This window comes from Setaria italica, chromosome III (assembly GCF_000263155.2).
Source record: "Setaria italica strain Yugu1 chromosome III, Setaria_italica_v2.0, whole genome shotgun sequence".
NCBI classification, from domain to species: domain Eukaryota; kingdom Viridiplantae; phylum Streptophyta; class Magnoliopsida; order Poales; family Poaceae; genus Setaria; species Setaria italica.
Window position 1 is genome coordinate 13,109,020 of NC_028452.1, and position 19,759 is coordinate 13,128,778.

At 46.2% G+C, this 19,759-nt stretch overlaps 3 protein-coding genes across 3 annotated transcripts in view; all 3 read right to left on the reverse strand.

Annotated features, from left to right (window-relative positions):
- The window catches only part of LOC101778491 (homeobox protein HOX1A), a 7,418-nt gene extending 7,070 nt beyond the window's left edge, over nt 1-348 (reverse strand). Inside the window, exon 1 of the mRNA XM_004961428.4 lies at nt 200-348. The gene's annotated coding sequence lies outside the window, so the exon portion shown is untranslated. The remainder of the gene's footprint in view (nt 1-199) is intronic.
- Nucleotides 349-1,424: 1,076 nt separating this feature from the next.
- Nucleotides 1,425-1,871, reverse strand: LOC101759984. The gene has a single exon (XM_004963594.3). It carries the CDS (start codon nt 1,869-1,871, stop codon nt 1,425-1,427), a length of 447 nt encoding a protein of 148 aa, XP_004963651.1.
- A 4,608-nt stretch (nt 1,872-6,479) lies between these two features.
- On the reverse strand, nt 6,480-15,443 carry LOC101778895 (alpha,alpha-trehalose-phosphate synthase [UDP-forming] 1). Its single transcript, XM_004961429.4, has 18 exons — nt 15,092-15,443; nt 14,415-14,942; nt 14,210-14,307; nt 13,712-14,100; nt 12,993-13,107; nt 12,704-12,805; nt 11,474-11,624; nt 10,122-10,210; nt 9,826-9,874; nt 9,588-9,688; nt 9,310-9,497; nt 9,077-9,194; nt 8,501-8,680; nt 8,283-8,405; nt 8,119-8,206; nt 7,896-8,026; nt 7,714-7,812; nt 6,480-7,080 (listed from the first exon to the last, which is right to left on the reverse strand). Exons 2-18 carry the CDS (start codon nt 14,896-14,898, stop codon nt 6,667-6,669), a joined length of 2,919 nt encoding a protein of 972 aa, XP_004961486.1. The 5' UTR covers nt 14,899-14,942; nt 15,092-15,443; the 3' UTR covers nt 6,480-6,666.
- Nucleotides 15,444-19,759: the final 4,316 nt, after the last annotated feature.

Here is a 19,759-nt window from a genome sequence, read left to right on the forward strand (position 1 = left end):
ACAGCCCGGATGAGGAAAATCCACCCGCCAGACCACCAAATCGCGAAACGCAGCTGCGCAAATCCAAGCTCCGACCGTCGGGGTTCGACTACAGCTGGAGGGAACGAGAGGGACGAGAGCGCGCGCGCGCGCGACGAGGCGGAGGCGGTAGCGAGGCCCGGGTGCGAGGAGTGCCGGATGGGTCAGGCAGGGCACTCACCGCGCGAGCTGGCGCCGCGACGCCGCGAAGAAGCTTCCAGGCCCGGCGGCTCTCCTGTCTCCCGCGGGGGGCGGGGGCGCGGACGGGAGACGGAGGGGACGGCGTGAGCCCTGAGCCGTGAGCGATGCGGCGCGGGCGGAATAAAAAGGTGTGCGGCGCGCCCGCCGCTCGGCTCCCAAGCCGAGAGCCCGAAAAAGGGCAGGTGCGAATGCGCTCGGGGGCGGCGCGGGCCGCATGTGTCAATATGGGCCCAGAATTTGGTTCGTTCGTTAGTCTCTCTCGGCCACCCGCCAAAATGGGCCGATCCGCCAAATGAGTAGCGGCCCATTTATCAGCGCACAGAAGAGGCTAAACTGGTGCTGTCGTGCTGAAATGGTGGTGGTCCGGGGGAGTACGCCAGCTCTCGAATTTTTGCACGTCTCTCCCTCTCTCTAGCAATTATCTTGCGACAAAAGTTTCGCCATCACGGAAACCTACGGCCTACGGCGGGCATACATACGCGTACGATCCCCACGGAAACACGTAACCCTCGTTGTGTTAGGTCGCTCGTACTCGTACACAATACAATACAGCAATACACACATGGTGGCAAGACTTTTTCGCATCCTGCGGGAGTTTGTATTGTTCATTCGAGGTGGCAATTCCAAATAAGCACATCATCTTTTGTTCCTTTGTTTCTGCTCCGTTCCAAACGCAACTTCCTTTTCTGTCGGACGTGACGCTCCTTGGACTGTTGGGTGCCGTCGCCGTCGTAGCGGGGAGTAAACGGGGCACCTGGGGTGAGCGGTGTATATCGGCGTCGTATCGATCGACACAAAAACCCGTCACAAAAGTCCAAACGCGACAAGAACGTCTCTGTCCATCTCCTTCCTTGGATTCGTCCGGACCAGAGCTCGTCGTATGCGCAGGCGCAGCTACCCTCGCTCAAACTTCTAGATCGGCGTGTGGAGAAAATTAATCTGGAATTGATCGATGTTTGCTCATAAACATTACATGATGCACACCCACTTGGAAATTTAGTACTCCATTTGAAATGCAAATCCGCCTTCTGCAAATTCGGAAATCGATCGAATGAATAGCCTATTTGAAATGCAAAATTGTTCGGCTCGGCTAGCTTAGCTACGGATGAATGATCTGGCTACTGTTCGCTACGGCCATCCTCGCCGGAGGATATGACTATCTGAGGCGAATGGCGATGGATGCATGCATGGCGTGTAGCTCTTCATCAGGTCTCGAGGAATCCGGTCATGCGGAGGACGGCCGTGCGCACGGACTGGAGGTCGCGGCCCTTGAGCGTGCGCCCCTGCCCCACGCACACGGACGAGGCCGCCCTCCCCTCCGAGCACCGCCGCCTCGCCGCCAGCAACACGTGGGGCGGCACGAACGCCGCCGCGTGCTCGTCGCCGTCGTAGCTCCAGGCCCACGAGGGCGGGCCGGTCGTCCCCGCGCGGATGCCCACGGGCGCCGACGAGCCTGCTGCACGGCGACGCGCGTCGTCTTCGCCTCCGCCCGGGGCGTCGCCCCGGGGCTGCTTGTTGCCCGCCGCCTCGAGCTGCTGGTGGTGGCCGTGGCAGTGGCGGTGGTCTTGGTGGTGGTCCGGCCATAGCACGTCGGCTTCTTGGATCTCCTCCATCTCCATGGCCGCCGCCGCCGCCGCCGGAGCTAAGCACATCGGATCTGCACGCGACGACCGAGGTCGTTCTTGGATTCTTGCTAGTGTGTGTGAGTGGATTATCCGATCGATCGATCTGCGCGCGGTGACGTGCGCATATATAGGGGAAGCTCCGGCCGGGTTAATGATGTGACGTGACAGTGAGCACACCGGCGAGTAACAATGGCGTCACCCGGCGTGCGTGCGTGGCGCCGACTGCATGCTAGCTGGGATCGAACGGCCGACCAGGCGGCGCGCGCGGTTGCTCGGCTTCGTAACGGTGCAGGGCTTTAGGCCGGCCAGCCGGCACCCGTTGCAAGTTACTGCCGTCTCGACAAAGAGGGCTAATTAACTGAACCTTCTGGAAACGACCGAACGCTAACCGAACTTCGTCGTTGCCCGGCACACGCTGTTTTCATGTGCAGCAGTGGAGACATGGTGTCAGCAACGACTCAGCATGGCAACATTTGAATTTTGAACTGCATCCTTTCAAAAAAAAAACGGAGAGCCATTTGAACATAATTTGACTAGCTAGCGCAGTAGTACACGATTCATCACGGGAGACGGTGCATCGCGTTGCATTCACATGCCAAATATAATGCAAATGATCCTGACTCCGTTTGGAATATACCGAGGTTTGGCAGGGAATTACATAGAGATAACTTAGTCCGAGACAGGTAACGATGACAGTAATGAGGCCATGATAGAGTAACTACGACGTTGAATAGTCACACTTAGCTCCTGCAATATCTTGAGCGTAGCCCGGTTATTGTTTGGTCCTCATTCTGATGAATAAGGGTTAGCTAACAACGTACGACACTTGCAAAGAAAAGACTGGTGCGCAACTGTGCAATGTTGCATCCTTCCAGGCTTCTGTCTGACTTTAATTGTGCCTGCGTAAGAAACAAAATGGTCAAAGGAAAAAAATGTTGAGGAAATTGGCCTGTGGAGGGCCAGAGCTAGTTTAAGTTTAATGTTATTTAAGCCTAATGAGGAGCTTATTTTTTTTTATGTAATACCGTAATGTATGAACTCACACTCTGCTAATCTTCTTAAATGATAATGCAGTGCTCCTACAAGCTTTTCAAAAAAAAAGGTAAAAATTGGCAAGCTATCAGAACCAAGTAGTGTATAAACTAGACCAAAGGCAACAGCGTGCTTCGCAATATTTACCTCCATAAAACAATATGCAATTTTATTTTTATCCTAGATCAAACTATTTTAAGCTTGATGAATTTATATAAAATATATAAATATTTATGATATCAAATGAGTATCATTAAATCTATTATGATTATTTTCATATTACATCTATTTGATCTCATAAATGTTGATACTCTTTTCTATAGACTTTGTAAAATGTAACATAGTTTGACTTTGGAAAAATCTAGAATTACATTCTTTTTTTTTACAGAGACTATAAAAAGAAAATCGTAAAAACCATCATGCAACTTAGGAGTTTTCAAAAACCCACCTACAAGTCATTTTGTTTCAATTTCACACCTTCAAGCTTTATTTGTTTTCATATTCTCCCCGGCTACAATGACGATATATGTGGCACATGTTATCATCACACAAATCCTACAAATGTTTCCCCTTTATCCATTGTGGCCTATAGTAGCTTTTATTGAAGACGTAGACAATAGCAGGAATGAAACAATTGTTATTGTATTATTATTTTTCAAGGTTTAACAAATGGCATGATCTTTCAGCGCTCCTCCCTTCATTCTAAATTATAAGTCGTGTTACATTTACCCTAAGTAGAATTTATCTAGTTTTGACCAAAGTTATAGAAAAAATGTACAAATATCTATATCATCAAACTAGTTTAATTAGATATGCCGTAAAATATATATCTTGATAGTGCATTTATTTGATATTATAGATTGTTAACATATTTTTCTATAAACTTAGTTAACATTAGATAAATTTGACTTACGATTTGAAACTGATGGTACGGTGTACCTAAGCAAAATGGAGGCGTCGTGAATCACGTTATCTATTAGCCTTGCTAGACTTCCTGTTAATTAATGTATACTCGATTTCGTACTTGACCACGACATGTCAAGTTGTACAAGGGTGCAGGGTTCTCCTCTTCCTGCTCTCCTTTCTTTTCCTTTCCCACTCTCCTTTGTGAGCTACGCTAGTTTTGCTAACAGCAGAGAAAAACCTTTGCACTGGAAGATTCTGCTCTAGGGAAAGAAGAAAAGGAATCGACCGTGCAAATACTACGAGTTCCTGTTTATCAGCTGCATCCATCAGCATATACAGTAGCAATTGTACCCCAACTTGCAAGACTGGTAATGGCACATGCGTATGATGCGTGTACTATAACAGCATTGTTAGGCATCTCCAACGACCCTTTCTGCGATTCTCTTGAGGCCTGGCCACCATTGTGGATGGGTAGGAAGTTCAGCTCGCCAAACCTGCATTATTTCCAAGCTGCCAAGCATATCTCTTGGCCATCTTCAAGCAATACATCGCGTCGTCGTATATGTTCCTCATGCCTAATGCGTTGATACTGCTAGTCGTTACTTCCATATATATATATAAAGCCAACAAATCCGTTACAAGCATGCGGCCCTCTTCAGGTGCATCGATCTTCAGCCAAGGACCACATGAACAGCATGGATTAATTTCATATCATCAGAGGCTTAGTTCTTGATCTTTTATGGGAGAACTTCATCACATTTCCTGAACTCGAAACTTCAGCAATTTTTTTTTGCAATCAATTCTCAAGATGCAATTAAGAAAAATGCCAACGGGCCCTACATTTTTCGTCGCAAAGAAAGAAAAAAGACCTCACTTGATTCTGGATCTCAGCTTCTATCTCTTCCTAGCAATTCAATTCTATCTACCTCACTTGAAGCTTCAGAAGCACAACGCAAACAACCAAACATTTCTACACAACACCGACGATAAACAAGCGAGCTACGGACAAGAAAAGGGATTTCCGGGCTCCGGCGCGGATCACGACCGAAAACGCTAACAAAAACCGCACCGACGGGATGAAGAAATAGGTCGCCGCGGATGCTACCGACGACGACGCGCCAACACGGCCGACAACGGCGACGGGCGGCGACGCGCGGCGGAAGCACCACCTCTGGTGGCCATGGGTATATCGATCGGAGACGACACCAAAGGCCTCCACCCTTCACGACCGCAAGCGGCAGCGCCAGCAGCTGATGCGGCTTCCTCTACGCGACGGCTACAGCGCCAACAAAACCCCGCCGCGTCTTCTGCCTCCGCCTCGTGGTCGTCGGTGTCCGGCCACAGCACGTCCGCCTCCAGGTACTCCTCCGTCCCGTCGAGCCCAAGCCCGGCAGAACCCACGGAGGACGGGCCGGAGAGGAAGAACCCGTCCGACGACAAGCCAGACTCAGACCACTGCGCGCTCGACGTCAAGCTCGAGATCGACGAGACCGGCGGCCCACTGAACGGTTCGCACGAGAAGTCGACGGCGCCGCCCGCATCGTACTCATACAGCTCGGGAAGAGCCGCCGGCGGCTGGTAGCTCTCCTCCTCCTCCGGCGACGGCGGTGGCGTGTCCGGCCACGGCCACAAGATGTCGGCTTCTTGCAACTCCTCGTCCATTCGCTCGGCAGCTGGGGAAGAATCCAGCTACGCTAAACAGCCGAGCATTTTATGTTTGCAAGAGAACCGCGTCGACGATCGGAGGAGGGCTGCTCGGGGGCCCTGACGTGACGTACGGGGCACTCTTCTCTTCTCTTCACTTCATTTCATTTCAATCCAATGAATATCCATGCTTGCAAACTGCTGGCAAATCCAGCGACGGTCTCTATGTCTTAAGAAACGCGAGACTTTCCCCACTTAATTATGTGCAGCTTGTGCTAACTCAGAAATGTCGCCGTCACCGAAAATGTCTCCGGTTTTTGGAGGAATTCATTACTATTGAATAAGCACCGGGAATTTGGACTTGTGGAGTTCTTTGTTTGCAAGAATCGGTTTATAAAAAATTGTACCCGGTTTGAGGGGGAGGTCGAGCTTGATTGGAGGGGTTGGGTGCGTGAGGTGATCAGGTGACGGAACTGAGAGCATAAGAAATGCCAAACTGCATCGCTCAAATGGATAAGCAATCATGAAGGCCCGTGGCTTGTCTGACCAAGTAATGCAGGAATGTGGTTAGGATTGGGATGAAGGCATCCAATCCAAGCATGAGCTCCCTTGATTGGGATTGCTCATTGCTTGCATGACAGCATGAGCTGCATTAGTATATGGGTAGCTTTCTCTTCCTGTGCAAGTTGATTCCCCCAGGGGCTGCAACCTCCCTGCCTGCAGTATCAGATGATTTCAGGCTCGCCCTTCTATAAGCATGCATGTAGATAAATTTTTTTTAACCTTCATACGAACAAGTGTTTTCCTCTCACAACAAATCAGCCGTTTCAGCTTTTCAGCCGGCTTATAAGCTGAAGCGAACAGGCCCAAGATCTTCACGTCTAATAAGTACTGAGTGAATTCTCAAAAATTTGTGACCAGAATTGTAAGTCTAAAGCACCATTTCAAAATGACAGGTTGCAAAAGTTGAAAATTGATGCTTCGTGTCATCTTCACGTTTTAGACAGAGCGAAGTAGAAGAACGAGCCGATTAAACACCGCAACGATTGCATATCATACCAAAAGCCATACCTCCCTAAACTCCTTTATCCTTTCCATTTGCTCCACTCTCGCAGTTTAATGACGAGCACAAATTTTGTACAGGATTGTACAGCACCCTGACCGGCTACGGGTGTAACTCTGTCACGCATATGAGAAATGAATATTTTTTTTCCAAGGGTTACCAGAGGCTTGGTGCTATTTACTGCCTATCCAAGAACATGTAATCGGCATTGCTGGACTGGAAGCCAGCCGTTGCCGTTGCCAACTCTTTGAGGAAGGAGACAACGTCCTCCGATGAGCTGAGCAGGAAACGGGCGTTGGACCGCTTCCTTCCAACGGCGCAGGAGAAGTAGTTCTCGCCCTTCAGATCGAGGACGGAGGATCCCTCGCGCCAGCTGTGGTCGCTGCTCGTGCTGCTGTGACTTGATGAGGACGACCTCTCTGATACAGCCTGCTGCACCTTCTGTGTCCTGGACTGTGAGTTCCTGGAGTTGCTCCTGCCGTTTGATGACCTTCCGTTTGGCCTCCGGTCAAGGGCCGTTGAGCTACCCTCTGGTTTTACTTTGGATTCAGATGGGTACTCAGGATCGAAAAAGACATAGATGTCCTCATCCTGAAAACAAGAGGAAGCGGATGTTACCAAATGAAAGCCAAAGATCAATAGAATAGGCATGGTAATTATTCATCAACAATCAGAAAACTCAGTATAGTACATGGCTGAACTTAAATAAGAATCCCTACAGTATAAGCTTTTAACGATGGGAAGGAAACGTGGAATCCATACAGAAAGCTCCTCCATTTTTTTATAACTGGTATTTGCATGCATATCCAAACATCTAGCAATTTCGGTCTCAAGCTTATCCAAAGAATTTTGACATGCACTACTAGACTCATTTTGTATTGTTGCATCAGCAGATTGACAAGGATATTTCTTTTGGTGCACTAGTGACTCAATACTTTCATTAATTTAAAAGTATTAAACTTAATGTTTTATGTGAACATTGATTTTTCTTCTTAAGACAGTTTATTCTAAAAATGATTTCTAAATAGTAACAGGGTATTTTAAATTTTTACCATCATCAAGTCGGTAAACGAGAGGAGAGCTATAGTTTCCTTTGACAGTTTTACTTTGATCAAACATATTTCAATTTTCACACAAAAAAATGCAGCATATTGATTTTCATCATGCTTCTGACATAGTAAACAAATTGATTGGAGCAAGAACATGAACTCACTGCAAAATTACCTTTCCAAGGAAGTGCCCTATGCATAGGACATAGTCAATTGGAGTAACCATGTTTTCGCTGTGAACAATCTCCCCTAAAATACGATCAATTGCAGCACCCTATGGAAGGAACACAGATGATCTGTAAAACTCAAACTAACCAAATATGGAGAAAAACATCTACAATTATGAAAACCACTGACCTTTGTAACTCCAACAGACCGAACTTCAACTGACCGGCTCCCTTGAACAACATCAACAGCAGCATTTGAGATTGGACCAGTCCACAAGTGCTGCAACATATCTCTTGCTTGTAGCCTTCCAAATTCAACATCTTTGCAATAGCATGTGGAAATAAAATGTTACCATGCAAAACCATTTTACTTCTTTGATAAAAGAGAATATGCATGGAAGATCAACACCTACCAGCATATTTGTAATTCCACACAAATGATGTTTCACGGTGTTCGAAGTGGGACCTTGGGGTTCTTTCCGTAAAGTATTCAAAAACATGCTGGGGAAAAACAAAATTTGTCAGAAGATTTATATTAAGTGGATACAATAGGACATTATTCATGAAGCAGGCGAACCTTTACACTGTCAACCCAGTCCATGTTCAGATGCTCGGGCATTGTTGTCATCCATTCTCCATAAGTTGGGCGTAAAAACATCCCATGCTCTGCAGCCAACCACATTTTAAATTCTCCAAAATTCTGCACACATGGACAGATGTGTTGGTTTTGATGGGAAATAAAGTGGTCAATCGATCAAATCTAAACTAAAGAGACAGGCCTGCTCGGAGTATTACTTCATCGAGAACACTCCTATCACTGCCGCTGAGAACAATAACTGTAGTATGCTCATCTTCACAGAGGGCTTTCAGAGGACCCTTTAAGTCAGGATGCAACTTGAGTTCCATTTCCTTGATTTGGTCACCACCCCTTCTCCCAGAGGATTCGACTGGCTCAGTCAATGTTGAATTGAAACCCTACATCCAGTCATATATACAAACACCGATAATAGAAGTTGTTACTGTTAAGGTGAAATTAAAGTACTTCAAAGTGCAAGGGTCCTGAAAGCCTTCTTACGGAAAGCCAAAAGTGAAAACTGCACTGGCATTCCTAAATCACTAAACAAAATCATTGGAGACATGAATATGCCACAAATTTGTCATGATCTACTCTAGCAGAAAATGTGAGGCAACAACCAGAGTGAAGACAATAGCCACATAAGAGAAAACTATGCGATTGTTCATAACTCTACAGAGAGTACTTGCTACAAGATACAAGTGAGCCATTTCTGAATTATAATGCTCAGTTAACATGATTAAAAATTGCTCCACAACTGGTCAAGTATGATTGTATGAAAGAAGAAATATGGTTACCAATATGAGCAGACGATTTTTAGATCGCAGATATTGCTGGATTGCCGTTTGACTTGGGAGCCCAGGAGGAACTTGTCTTGTTCTCAGTTGTGCTTCAGCAACCGTGTCATTTAGCTCACTACATGAAAAATGAAAGGATAGTCATCAGAAAGCCTCAGTTGCAAACAAATTTTTTACCAAAGGGACTTGGTCCACCAAACTACAAATCATGCTACTGGATGTTAAAACCTCACCACACAAAAGTTTCAGCCCAATCTTGAGCCGTGTGAGTTGTCACATGAGCATAGTTATGCCTGTGTCGTTTCTCCCTCTCATCGGATGACATCGTCAAAGCATGACGTATTGAATCTGCAACTTCTGTAATATTCCAAGGGTTTACTAGAATGGCACCAGCTCCAAGTGACTGGGCTGCCCCAGCAAACTGTAATTGCAGTAATAGCAATAAATTTAGAAAATAAAACATTTCTCCCAGAAACAAGACAACATATGGCATGCACAATTCATCAGTTACCTCACTAAGTATCAGAACTCCTTTCTTAGATCCTTGGCATGCAACATACTCATAGCTCACAAGGTTCATCCCATCTCTCAGTGATGTGACAAGAGCCACATCTGAACAAATAGGTGAAAATTAACATGTATAACAAAAGGCATTAAATCTCTTATTAAATGAATAAATAGGGTATATTGAAGGTGGAAGCAATCCCCATCTGCCCAAATGTAAGTATCAAGAGAATTGTAGTAACTACCTGTGACGGCATAAAGAGCGCACAAGGCATGGAAATCAAGAGATCGATCCTGCAAGAAATACATTTTCAGATTCTATTTTTAAAAAAAAATGCATTCAAGCATTTTTATGCAGTTTTGAAATCTTGATACTTCATTTGTAATACTTCAAACAGATAATATCAGTATTAGAACCTTGTGTTGGTAATTCTAATGGGTAATGCCTACTCAGCAAAATATGTGATATAGTGCTTAGGTAAAAATTAAAATTAGATCATAATACAGCTATGGAGGCAGCAATGAAAAGTGTGAAAACTACCAGATGATGAATAGGGACAGCAGTTAAGGTTCCAAAACGACCATTTATGCGCCCAACAATTTCATGCACTTGACTCGTAAGCTTTTGATCTGCAGATCATAGTGACTAGTTACTCAGTGAGCAAAAACAATTACGTAGAACTTGCAGAACAGATAAATGGCACTATGATACAAAACCAGCAAAAAAAAAACTCGGACCTGCGGGGGCAAGACAGCCCCCGGGTTTTTTGCTTAGGAAAAGACCTCACACGGGCCGAGATAACCCCAAGCCTCTGCCCCACCCTTACACAGGCCCCGTAACCTTGGAAGACTATCACTGGGCTGGTGACCACTTCAACTACCCCAGGTAGGAGGGTCCAAACCAACCACAGCTATGACCTGGGCCGGGCCTTGACCTGTGCTTTGGTTATGATAACAAACGAGCAGAGTTTTTTAACCCCAACATGAAATTCGCTCCCACGAGGAGTCGAACCCAGAACCTGAGGAGTGCTACTGAGGCCATCTAACCAATTCAGCTAGAGACCCTTTCGCAAAACCAGCAAAAACAAATGTAAAGCAATTTCTTTAATCTATTTTTCCAGAAGTATGATCCTCATAAGAGCAGTAACCCATTTTCAAAAGAACAGATGTTTTAAATAAAAGTAATAATAATAAGTTTTTGCAAGCAGCATACAAACTGCTCCCTCCGATCACATAAAGGTGCTGTTTTGGATAACCACAAGGTCTCTATAGAAACTAATAAAAATGTGACATTGTGAAAATGTTTTTGAGGCATTTATTAGCAGCTGCACATGTTCTAGGACCAAAAATATTGTTCATTTAATAAAGGGAACAAGTTATTATATATGCATGTAATGTAACAGGACGTACATAGGACATTAATCTAGCACTACTGTAAAGCTATTGAAAACCCCCTTGTTGAGGATGATACAGCATACCCCAAGAGTCAGAAAATATTTTTAGCATACAGAATCTTTCAGAACTCTGCTGTCTGAACTAATTGAATCACTGGAGCTTATGATTCTGTAGGGAAAAGTAGAGTTAACCCATTACAGAGCAAAGAATGCAGTAGAATTATCTTTCTCATTATCCAGATAAGTAAAAGGACATGGATACCCGAAACTTGAAACAAAACTTAATAAATACCCAATTAAAGCCTCCTGTGCCAAATAATACCATGATAGCTAACTCGAAAAAGGATTTTTACTTAATACAGAAGACATTAAGATGTAAATTAAGAACTCATGCAAGTCAAATCATATTTCTGCATCCTACATACTGCACACATTTTTGCAGATTTGCATGAAGTATCAAGTATTAACAAATAAGGGGGAAGACAGAATGGGCTCATACACTCAGGAACGTCAGTTCTTGTTGGCACAGCAATCTGCAGTAGAACAACTTTGTCGTTCCAGGCTGGGTTTTCCTCAAGAAACTTTTCAAAGGCCAAAATCTTTTGTGGAATTCCCTTAATCATGTCAAGTCGATCAACGCCAAGCATTACCTATCACATTAGAATAGAAAACGAAACTATATAAGGAACAATAATAGATCGTTAAATGTCAGCAAAAAAGACAGAATTCAAGGTTAAAGGAGTTACAGAGGTTAGTAAGGCATGTAAAGAAAAAAGAGGAATTTTGTTGATAGCAAAAGGATTAAGATAAGTAGCAACTGATGAGCACTTAAAACTACTAATATGCACAAGGTAGAAATAAAAGGTGGAAAGGAAAATCAGTAGTGGTATCCTGTCACCTAGAGGGGTGGTGATCAGCTAACATTAGAAAAGAAAAACTGAAGACTTCCAGGGCATTCAAATTCAGCAACCACTGTACTGTAGAGTGCACTGGATGTTCAAATCAATGCATACATAATACATATTTTAGTGATCACAGCAGAAATACTGTCCTGCTTATCAAATTGATCACTTTGATAAAGTGCGGAGAAATGTAGGGCCCACTCAGCTATGACCACAGATTATTGACCAGCTATGTTCAATAGTCATTTCAATATAAAGCTTCAGGCTGATATGGCATTTATTCTTCAGAGGTGAACAGTTTTTGAGTTTTTCAGTAAAATCAAACAATTCAAATGTTTAAGAAATGCTATCTTGTTCTTGTATTCTTGTGCTGACATACATAGCAAATCCTTATCCTGATGACAAGCTATAATTATAGATACATTAATTTTGCATCTGTAATAGGATTACCGTGAATTGCTCATGCTAGCTGACGATATTATAAATTCAAAAGACACAAAAGTCTATTCTAGTTTTGAAAGCGATAACACAAAGTTCCAAGCATCTCACAGATGTGTTCTCAAAAAAAAAGAAATAACACAGACTTGAAGGAGTTAGAAAACTACTTTATCATGTTGGCAGCCCTGCTACAAAGCAAATGTTTTCAAAGGGGGCTCACATAAAGTCACAAATCTATAAATAAAAAAGTGGTTATGGACCTTTCCATGCGCAATTTGTCAAGCTAACAGAAAATCAGATGGAGCATATAGTGACGAACATGTTTTCGCATCTGATTTATTATAATGATTTATAAGTTTATAGTAAGTAAAGGACAAGTTCTTACATACCTTTCGACCAGCAAAACGTTGTGTTAATTCACTGATGTGCCTTTTAACTGCTGGAAGCTCCAATGCTCGCTTGAAACGATCAGAGTCTATCCCAATAGGAAACTGAAGATTTCAGCCCAAGTGAGTGAAAAGAATCATTCATTTTGCAAATATGTTTCGGATAACCAATGAATAATCAATATGAAAATGAAAATGCACAAGGAATTATCAAGAGAATGGAAATAAGATTACAATATACTTTAAGTATGTCTACAACATAGCTCATAAAAACAATAGTCTTGATGATTACCGCTGCAACCCTTGTTAGTCTTCCTTGGTCTTCCACACCCTCAGGGGTACCCTCAAGTCCAAGTATTCTAGTGCAAGCACTCACAAAATGCCTCGCATAATCATAAGTATGAAATCTGAAGAAAATAAATCAGACCATCATGAAATAACTCACATAAGTGGAAACTAATAGCTTCATATGCAGAGATCAGTTCATATGCATTGGCCTGCATTTTTTAATCTTAACCTTTCTAGAATAAATTTCTTGGAGTTGCAGAAAATATAAACATTACTAAATAGGTTTTGCATCTAAAGTAAACTTCCATAGGTGACTGATCAGGTCAGTTGGAGCTAAAAAAAATACATCAACAATATTGTGGATCTGATACATTCCTACCATGATAGCAGTACATCACAGAAGCACCACAATCTCTAGCACCACTTTCTATATTATGCAACTTTTTTACGAGGTTATAATTTCGCACGAGGCTGTCTGAACTAAAAAAAACAATTACTAAATGGGGATGAGGAGTAGATTTATTTCTGGACAAGGAAAATAACTAATTACTGCAAAAAAAAGTTCTGACTCAGTGAGGAATTACATGCACAAAAAGCATAGTCAAAGGCATAAAGTCACTTTAAATCAAAGCGTAAAAAGGATACTCAGTTAAGCTTCTCAGCTTTTTTGACAATCAAATACAACAAGAGGACAGCAGACACAAAATCAATAGATATGCTTACCCGACTAAATCGGCACACAGCACAGAGCGAAGCAGCTCTAAGCGGGATGGCAGTGTCCGGTAAATCTCTGATGACGGGAATGGCGTGTGCAGGAACCACCCGACCTTCATATTGTTGTCATGGTCCTTGAGGCACTTGGGGAGGAACATGAGGTGGTAGTCATGGCACCAGATTACATCCCCCTCCTGGTAGTGCTGGTAGACAACATCCGCGAACATCTGGTTAGCACGCTTGTACGCGTCGAACTGTGACTCGAAGTTCCTCGTTGTTGCCAGCCTGTCCTCTTGTGGTAGTCCTAGGTAGTGGAACAGCGGCCACAAGATGTTGTTGCAGTACCCGTTGTAGTACTGGTGCACAATCTCCTCATCCAGGAACACCGGTATGCATCTCTGAGGTGTTCAAGCAATACACAAAAAATGTTTCAAATTATTAGAGTGATAACAAAAATCACTGTTCTATTGACCCAGACCATGGAATTTCTCACGAATTACGACCAACCTTCTCAGCAAGTGCTCTGGTGAGGGCTCGCTGGCCAACCTCGTCAGGAACGTTGACGCCCGCCCAGCCGATCCATTTCGCGTCGACGTCCTTCACGCCTTCAGCAAATTTTTCGTATGAGCCAAGGTAACTGTTGGCGCAGAAGTGGAATGCATGCATCTCCCGTTCACATCGCATTTGGGAGGAGGTTAGATTTTGGAATTACCGAGGAGGGCGCTCACGAGGCCACCGGCGCTGATCTCCAGCGACCATTGGTCCTCGCCGCGGCGGTTGGCAGACACGGGGAGGCGGTTGGCGACGACGAGGAGGCGCTGCTTCATGCCGCGGAGGCCGAGGCGGCGGAAGCCGCTGCGGGAGCCGGCAAGCGGCGGTCGCGCGGCGTGCCCCGACGCCGCGCCACCGGCATCCTCCATATTGGCGGGCGACGCACGCCCAGGCGACTGGACGCCATCCGCCGCGAAGGCCCCCGCGGAAGCGAAGACGGGTTCGGCGGCGTCGGTATCCATCGTGTCCGACGCGAAGATGTGGCGGCGGCTGTGCTCCCGCTCCCGGAGCATGCGCTCGACGCGGGTCGGGGAGCCCGCGCCGCCGCCGTCGCCGGTGAAGGGCGAGGAGGTCGGCATCGGCGCCGCGTCGGCCCTCCCGCGGTTCCTGCTGCTTCGCTGGCCGCCCGCGGCGTCAGAGCTCATGCGCCGCCGCGACTCCCTCGCCGCGTACCGGCCCCGGCCCCGGCCTGCAGCATTAGGCGGACGCGCGTGGTGAGCGACGGATGACGACGACGAGACGGCGCGGCGAGGCGGCGGCGGCAACAGGCGGACCCGAGCAGGCCCATCACGCAGGGAGAGGCGGGTTTCGGAAACGAAAGATCAAACGACGACTCACCCGATCCCGAGTCGCCGCCTCTCCGATCGATCGCCGCAGCCGCTCCCTCCTGGGAACCCGAACCCCGCACGCTCGATCCCTTCCCTTGGAGCCTGGCAACAGCTGTGGCGGCGCGCTCGCAATGGGGGACTGGTTCGAATCGCGAGGCGGAGAGGAGGAGGACTACACCGCCAGAGCTACGGCATGCAACATGCAAAAGGGGCCGCCACGCCTCGAACTCGTACGCTTGTTTGCGAGCACGAGTGGGATGCAGGTGGGGAAGGGGGATTGGGCTTTTTATGGGAGCCTGGGGAGGCCGAGCGAGAGTTTGGAGTACAGCTATGTCGCCTATTGCAGTGGCACGCACCCCTTCCCTCACCTTTGCAGTTGCGAACCATAGGCAGGTGGGTGCAGATTCATCTCAGCTTCATTTTTTCATCATTTATGGAACAATATCGCAGTAGTATGGATCTCGTCAGGGGTATTTGGAAAAAGAAAGGGCATCTCCCAAGGAAAGGACATCCCAATGGAGATCATCGGCTATATCAGGCCCTCCAATCGGTACTTAACATTTTGAGCGTGATACTGTCTCCGATTTGATCTGCTTCGTCACTATTTTTATTATTTAATCCCTACACCATATTAAAAAAATTAATAATTTACGAGATCATGAAGGTATTTCAAAAATTAATAAATTCTAGACTAAATATTTTAACGCTTATATATAATGAAATGTTTGAATGGATCGTATCCAACCATCAATTTGCGTCCCCAGGGAATATATTGGTGCGGTGCCAAAGTTGATGTTTATCTGATTTTTATTTGAATTTCTTCGGTAAAACATAGTGTAGATTCAAAATTCCTCTTAATAAAAAATGGCTCCCGGGTACACTAGCAAAGATGATATAAAAAAATAGAATGTAAATTAAACCTCGACTCATGTTAAGATCCTAGCGCTTGCAGAATGGTTGAATATAGTAATGCTAATGCTTTCGAACAATGAACTAAAAATTCAAAGCGATCCTTCAATTATAAAGTTCAATGTCGTCATCTCGAATGTATTGAAAAATTGGAAAATAGTAAGTTGAATTTGAGCTTTACAAATTCTAGTTCGACTTAGTATGAAAGGCTCCAAACAGACAATTTTATCCTTAGGTATTAGAAAAATGTGTTATAATTTTGTCAATAAAAAGTTTCAGCAACGTCTTAAAACAAGCTCAAACCTAGTAGCAAAGGTTTCGAACTCGAGGACCGTTGGTGATCTTAGCATGTATGATTGGGTAACCAACGGTAACATTATAAACGTGACGATTGTTTTTAGTGGGAATTGCAAGGATACAACTGGCTATGCCAGTTGCGATACGACAATTTGAACACGGGGTTAATGTGGTGCATACAGGTACCTAGGCTTCGATACAAATGAGGCAGTGGCGTAGCCAGAATTTTCAATTTGGGTATTCATTGTGATTTTTTTTATTCAATACAATACACAACATCAAAAGTATCAGCACAAAAATGATGAAAACTCACTAGATCCTCGTAGAAACTCCTTTTTAGAATGAAAACTCCATTCAAGCGCTTTGTTGATGAACTTCAACTCAAAGACATCTACCTGTGGAGTGCTGCAGGTGCAAGGCACATCGGTGTCTTCAGTTGGGCTTCTGCAACAAGCTAGCTGACCTGCTCTAGCTGTTTTTTTTGCTGTTGTTTCGGTTGAGCACGTTTCGATCATGTAACAAGTCATATAATATGTCCGTGTGCGTGCGTCCGGTTAGACCCGCGTTGTAAAAATTTTATTTCATTCTTCTTAATACAAAGATATGCAGCTCTCCTGCGTATTCTAGAAAAAAAAAGCTAGTAGCATTCTTATTTTTATACCTGTATTAGTAGCACATGATACACATATAAAAATAATTATGTAGAATTATGGGTATTCATGTGAATACCCTAGCTACGCCACTGAAATGAGGGACAAGATCTACTAGCAATTTTCGTTTTCTCTTCTTGTGAGTCGACCGTTAGATTAAGAACGTACAACATTTGTAGACATCATGTGCTTCCCGTTGTTTCTTTCTTTCCTGTTCGTACGTTGCAGCTCCAAGGTTCCCTTGCACCGCCATCTCTCTAGGCTCTAGCTACCTCACCTTATCTCCCCTCCTGCCTCTGATGGCCGCATTCGCTCTGAGCCCAATCTACACTAATCTATGATACCAATCGTTATTTAGTCCGGAGCCGTCCCTAACTGTCAACACTGCAGGTTGTGTACATCGCCGCCTCTACCCATTTAACCCCCGTATTTGCCTCCTCCATCGGGCCGTCATGCCTCTCTCACATTTCTTTAATGAGGCAATAGTGAGATTTAACCAGAGCCTACTCAAATTTAAACCCATCGACTAAAGCATCCAGTCATTTCTGCCAGCTTAAGATGAGGACGTGTGTCGTTAATTAAAAACTATCCTTTTTCCGAACACAATAGTGAAAACGAACTATCTTCAGAAAGGAAATGAAAAGAATAGAGGTCCACGTGGAAGTCCGGCTGGACACTACTTCTGTTGAGCCCAGCTTGCGGCCGGGCGCGCGGCCGCCTCACGGCTGCCATTCTTGCCAAAATAATCATCGAGCTGCCGATGGCGACGGGAAAAGTCCGCGAAAATGATCGGAAGAGCGAGGCGCTGGGTGGGAACGAAGCACCGAGAGTCCGGCCAAGTCGGAGGAGAAGAGCCTTGCAGCAGGGAGCGGGCCGTGCTCCCGCAAGGGAACGCGCGCCGTCTCACACCGGCGCGTGGAATCTTGACGCGCCACCAGCTGGGCGCTACGTAACTCCAGCGTCACAGCCCTTATCCCCCTTTCCTTCCCGAGAACACGGGGCCGTTCCGGCGCAAAAAGGCGCGGTGGTAACGTAAACGAGTTAACGGGCGAAGCTGGCCGGCATCACGACATATAACGGATTTAGAAAGGCGGGGAAAGCTACTTTGATCCAGGCAGGCGTTCGCTTGATCGAGCCCTTTCTGCTGCGTGCACTCAATATCAGGAAACGGCTCCGTCAGACCGGCCCGACCGATGAGCTTTTCACAGAGGCGAGCAAGCTAAGCAGGCAACAGGCAGATCGATCGATCACACGGCCCATGCATGCATGCATGCAATGGCGTGGCTGTGGCTCGCTCTGTAGTCTGTAGCCAGCTAATGACCCGAGACTGCAACGGCTGGAAATATGCGTGCATGGAGGGCACGGATAGATGGATGAGATGGACGATGCCTACAGTGTAGTGCTGCTGTCAGCGTCAAGGAAACGGGATCCCATAGAAGTTACTTACAAAAGGGGTCCGCTTGCAGAAAGAGGTTTCCACCACGCAGAGCCCAATTAAGAAGATGGGCCCTGCGAATCTGAAACCCAGGAAGAGCTTGGGAAATACAGCCTCCACACTTTGGGACCTACTGAGGACCCACCCGAGAGGAGTAGGACGCAGCTGAGAAGGTCTCCTGGGGAGCCGCCCGGGAAGGCTCGCTTCCACGTGAAGCAAGCGGAGGCGTATCCTGGCGAAAAAAGGGCACGGCAATCGAGGTAGGCTGTCAGCTGCGCTCGTCCTCATAAAAACACCATCATTACGATTCATAGGACGCGCCTGGATGCCTCGGGAACTGGTGGCCTCACTCATCCCGTCCAACAGGCAGCGAGCGCCCGCCCGGCTCCTGACTACCCTCTGCCAGAAGGGTGGGCCCACCTCACAAACCCGGGAAATGACAAGAGCTTCCCGGGGAGTGGCAAACGCTTCCCGGGAACCAAGTTCATCACCCCCTGACCCGAGACGGACGGGCTAAGAGAGGTAATGATTACCAAAGTAAGATGGTAAAATATGAGGATTGACATACAGAGGACTTGGGCGGGGTGCTCCGACACCGTGCGTACCAAGACAAAGAAGCGTCAAGGTAAGTGAACGGCGTGTTAGAAGAACTGTAGCAAGGTGGGCGGCCATTGGGCCGTTGCGTTCACACGCACAATGTAAAGGGATGGATTGGGATGCAAGGCTCGCCCCAACCAGTCCCCCCTAGGCCTGACCTGTAAAAGGCCGGCTCTTGTAAAAAAAAATAGACAACTCTAGCAACACAACACACATGATGTAAGGTATTATACTTCCGAGGGATCTGAACCTGTCTAAAAACTCTCCTAGCAAAATCATAAACTAACTTCCTAAACGCCTCTCGAATCCTTACGCACGAACTAACCCTATGCTGGATCTCTAAAGGGGATTGCTCCAGATCCCTGCTCTCGATGCTTGACCACCGTAAGCAACATGCACGCATGCTTTGTAGTCTGCACTACGCACCATGCTCCGAGGTAACGTGGGAACAAAAGATCGTGTCAAAGGACTCGAGTTAGGTGGGAGTGCGCGCGCGTATGGCACATCGATCGAATCCGTGTACCCATGCACATGTACGCTAGCTCACGCTTGCACAGTGCCGCAAAGTACTCAAGTACACAGCAGGACGGGCCTGCCACGCACGCACACGCAGCCTTTAGAGGTAGCCCTTTGGGATTGGCGGGGCTCGTCGGGAAAGGAGCTGCGGGCAGGGGGGGGGGCATAGCCTGTCACGCCATAGGACGCTCACGTACGCCGGGACACAAGGCTCGTATCCTTTCTCTTTAGACAGCTGGGCTGGGCGGACGCGAGAGGGGTAGGAGTATTATTG

Coding starts and splice junctions, on each gene's coding strand:
- LOC101759984 (XM_004963594.3), bottom strand. CDS start 1,871: ATGTGCTTAGCTCCGGCGGCGGCGGCGGCGGCCATGGAGATGGAGGAG.
- LOC101778895 (XM_004961429.4), bottom strand. CDS start 14,898: ATGAGCTCTGACGCCGCGGGCGGCCAGCGAAGCAGCAGGAACCGCGGG. Junction 9,498..9,587: donor GAGTTCTGATACTTAGTGAG/GTAACTGATGAA, acceptor CTGCAATTACAG/TTTGCTGGGGCAGCCCAGTC. Junction 9,195..9,309: donor TGGGCTGAAACTTTTGTGTG/GTGAGGTTTTAA, acceptor TTTTTCATGTAG/TGAGCTAAATGACACGGTTG.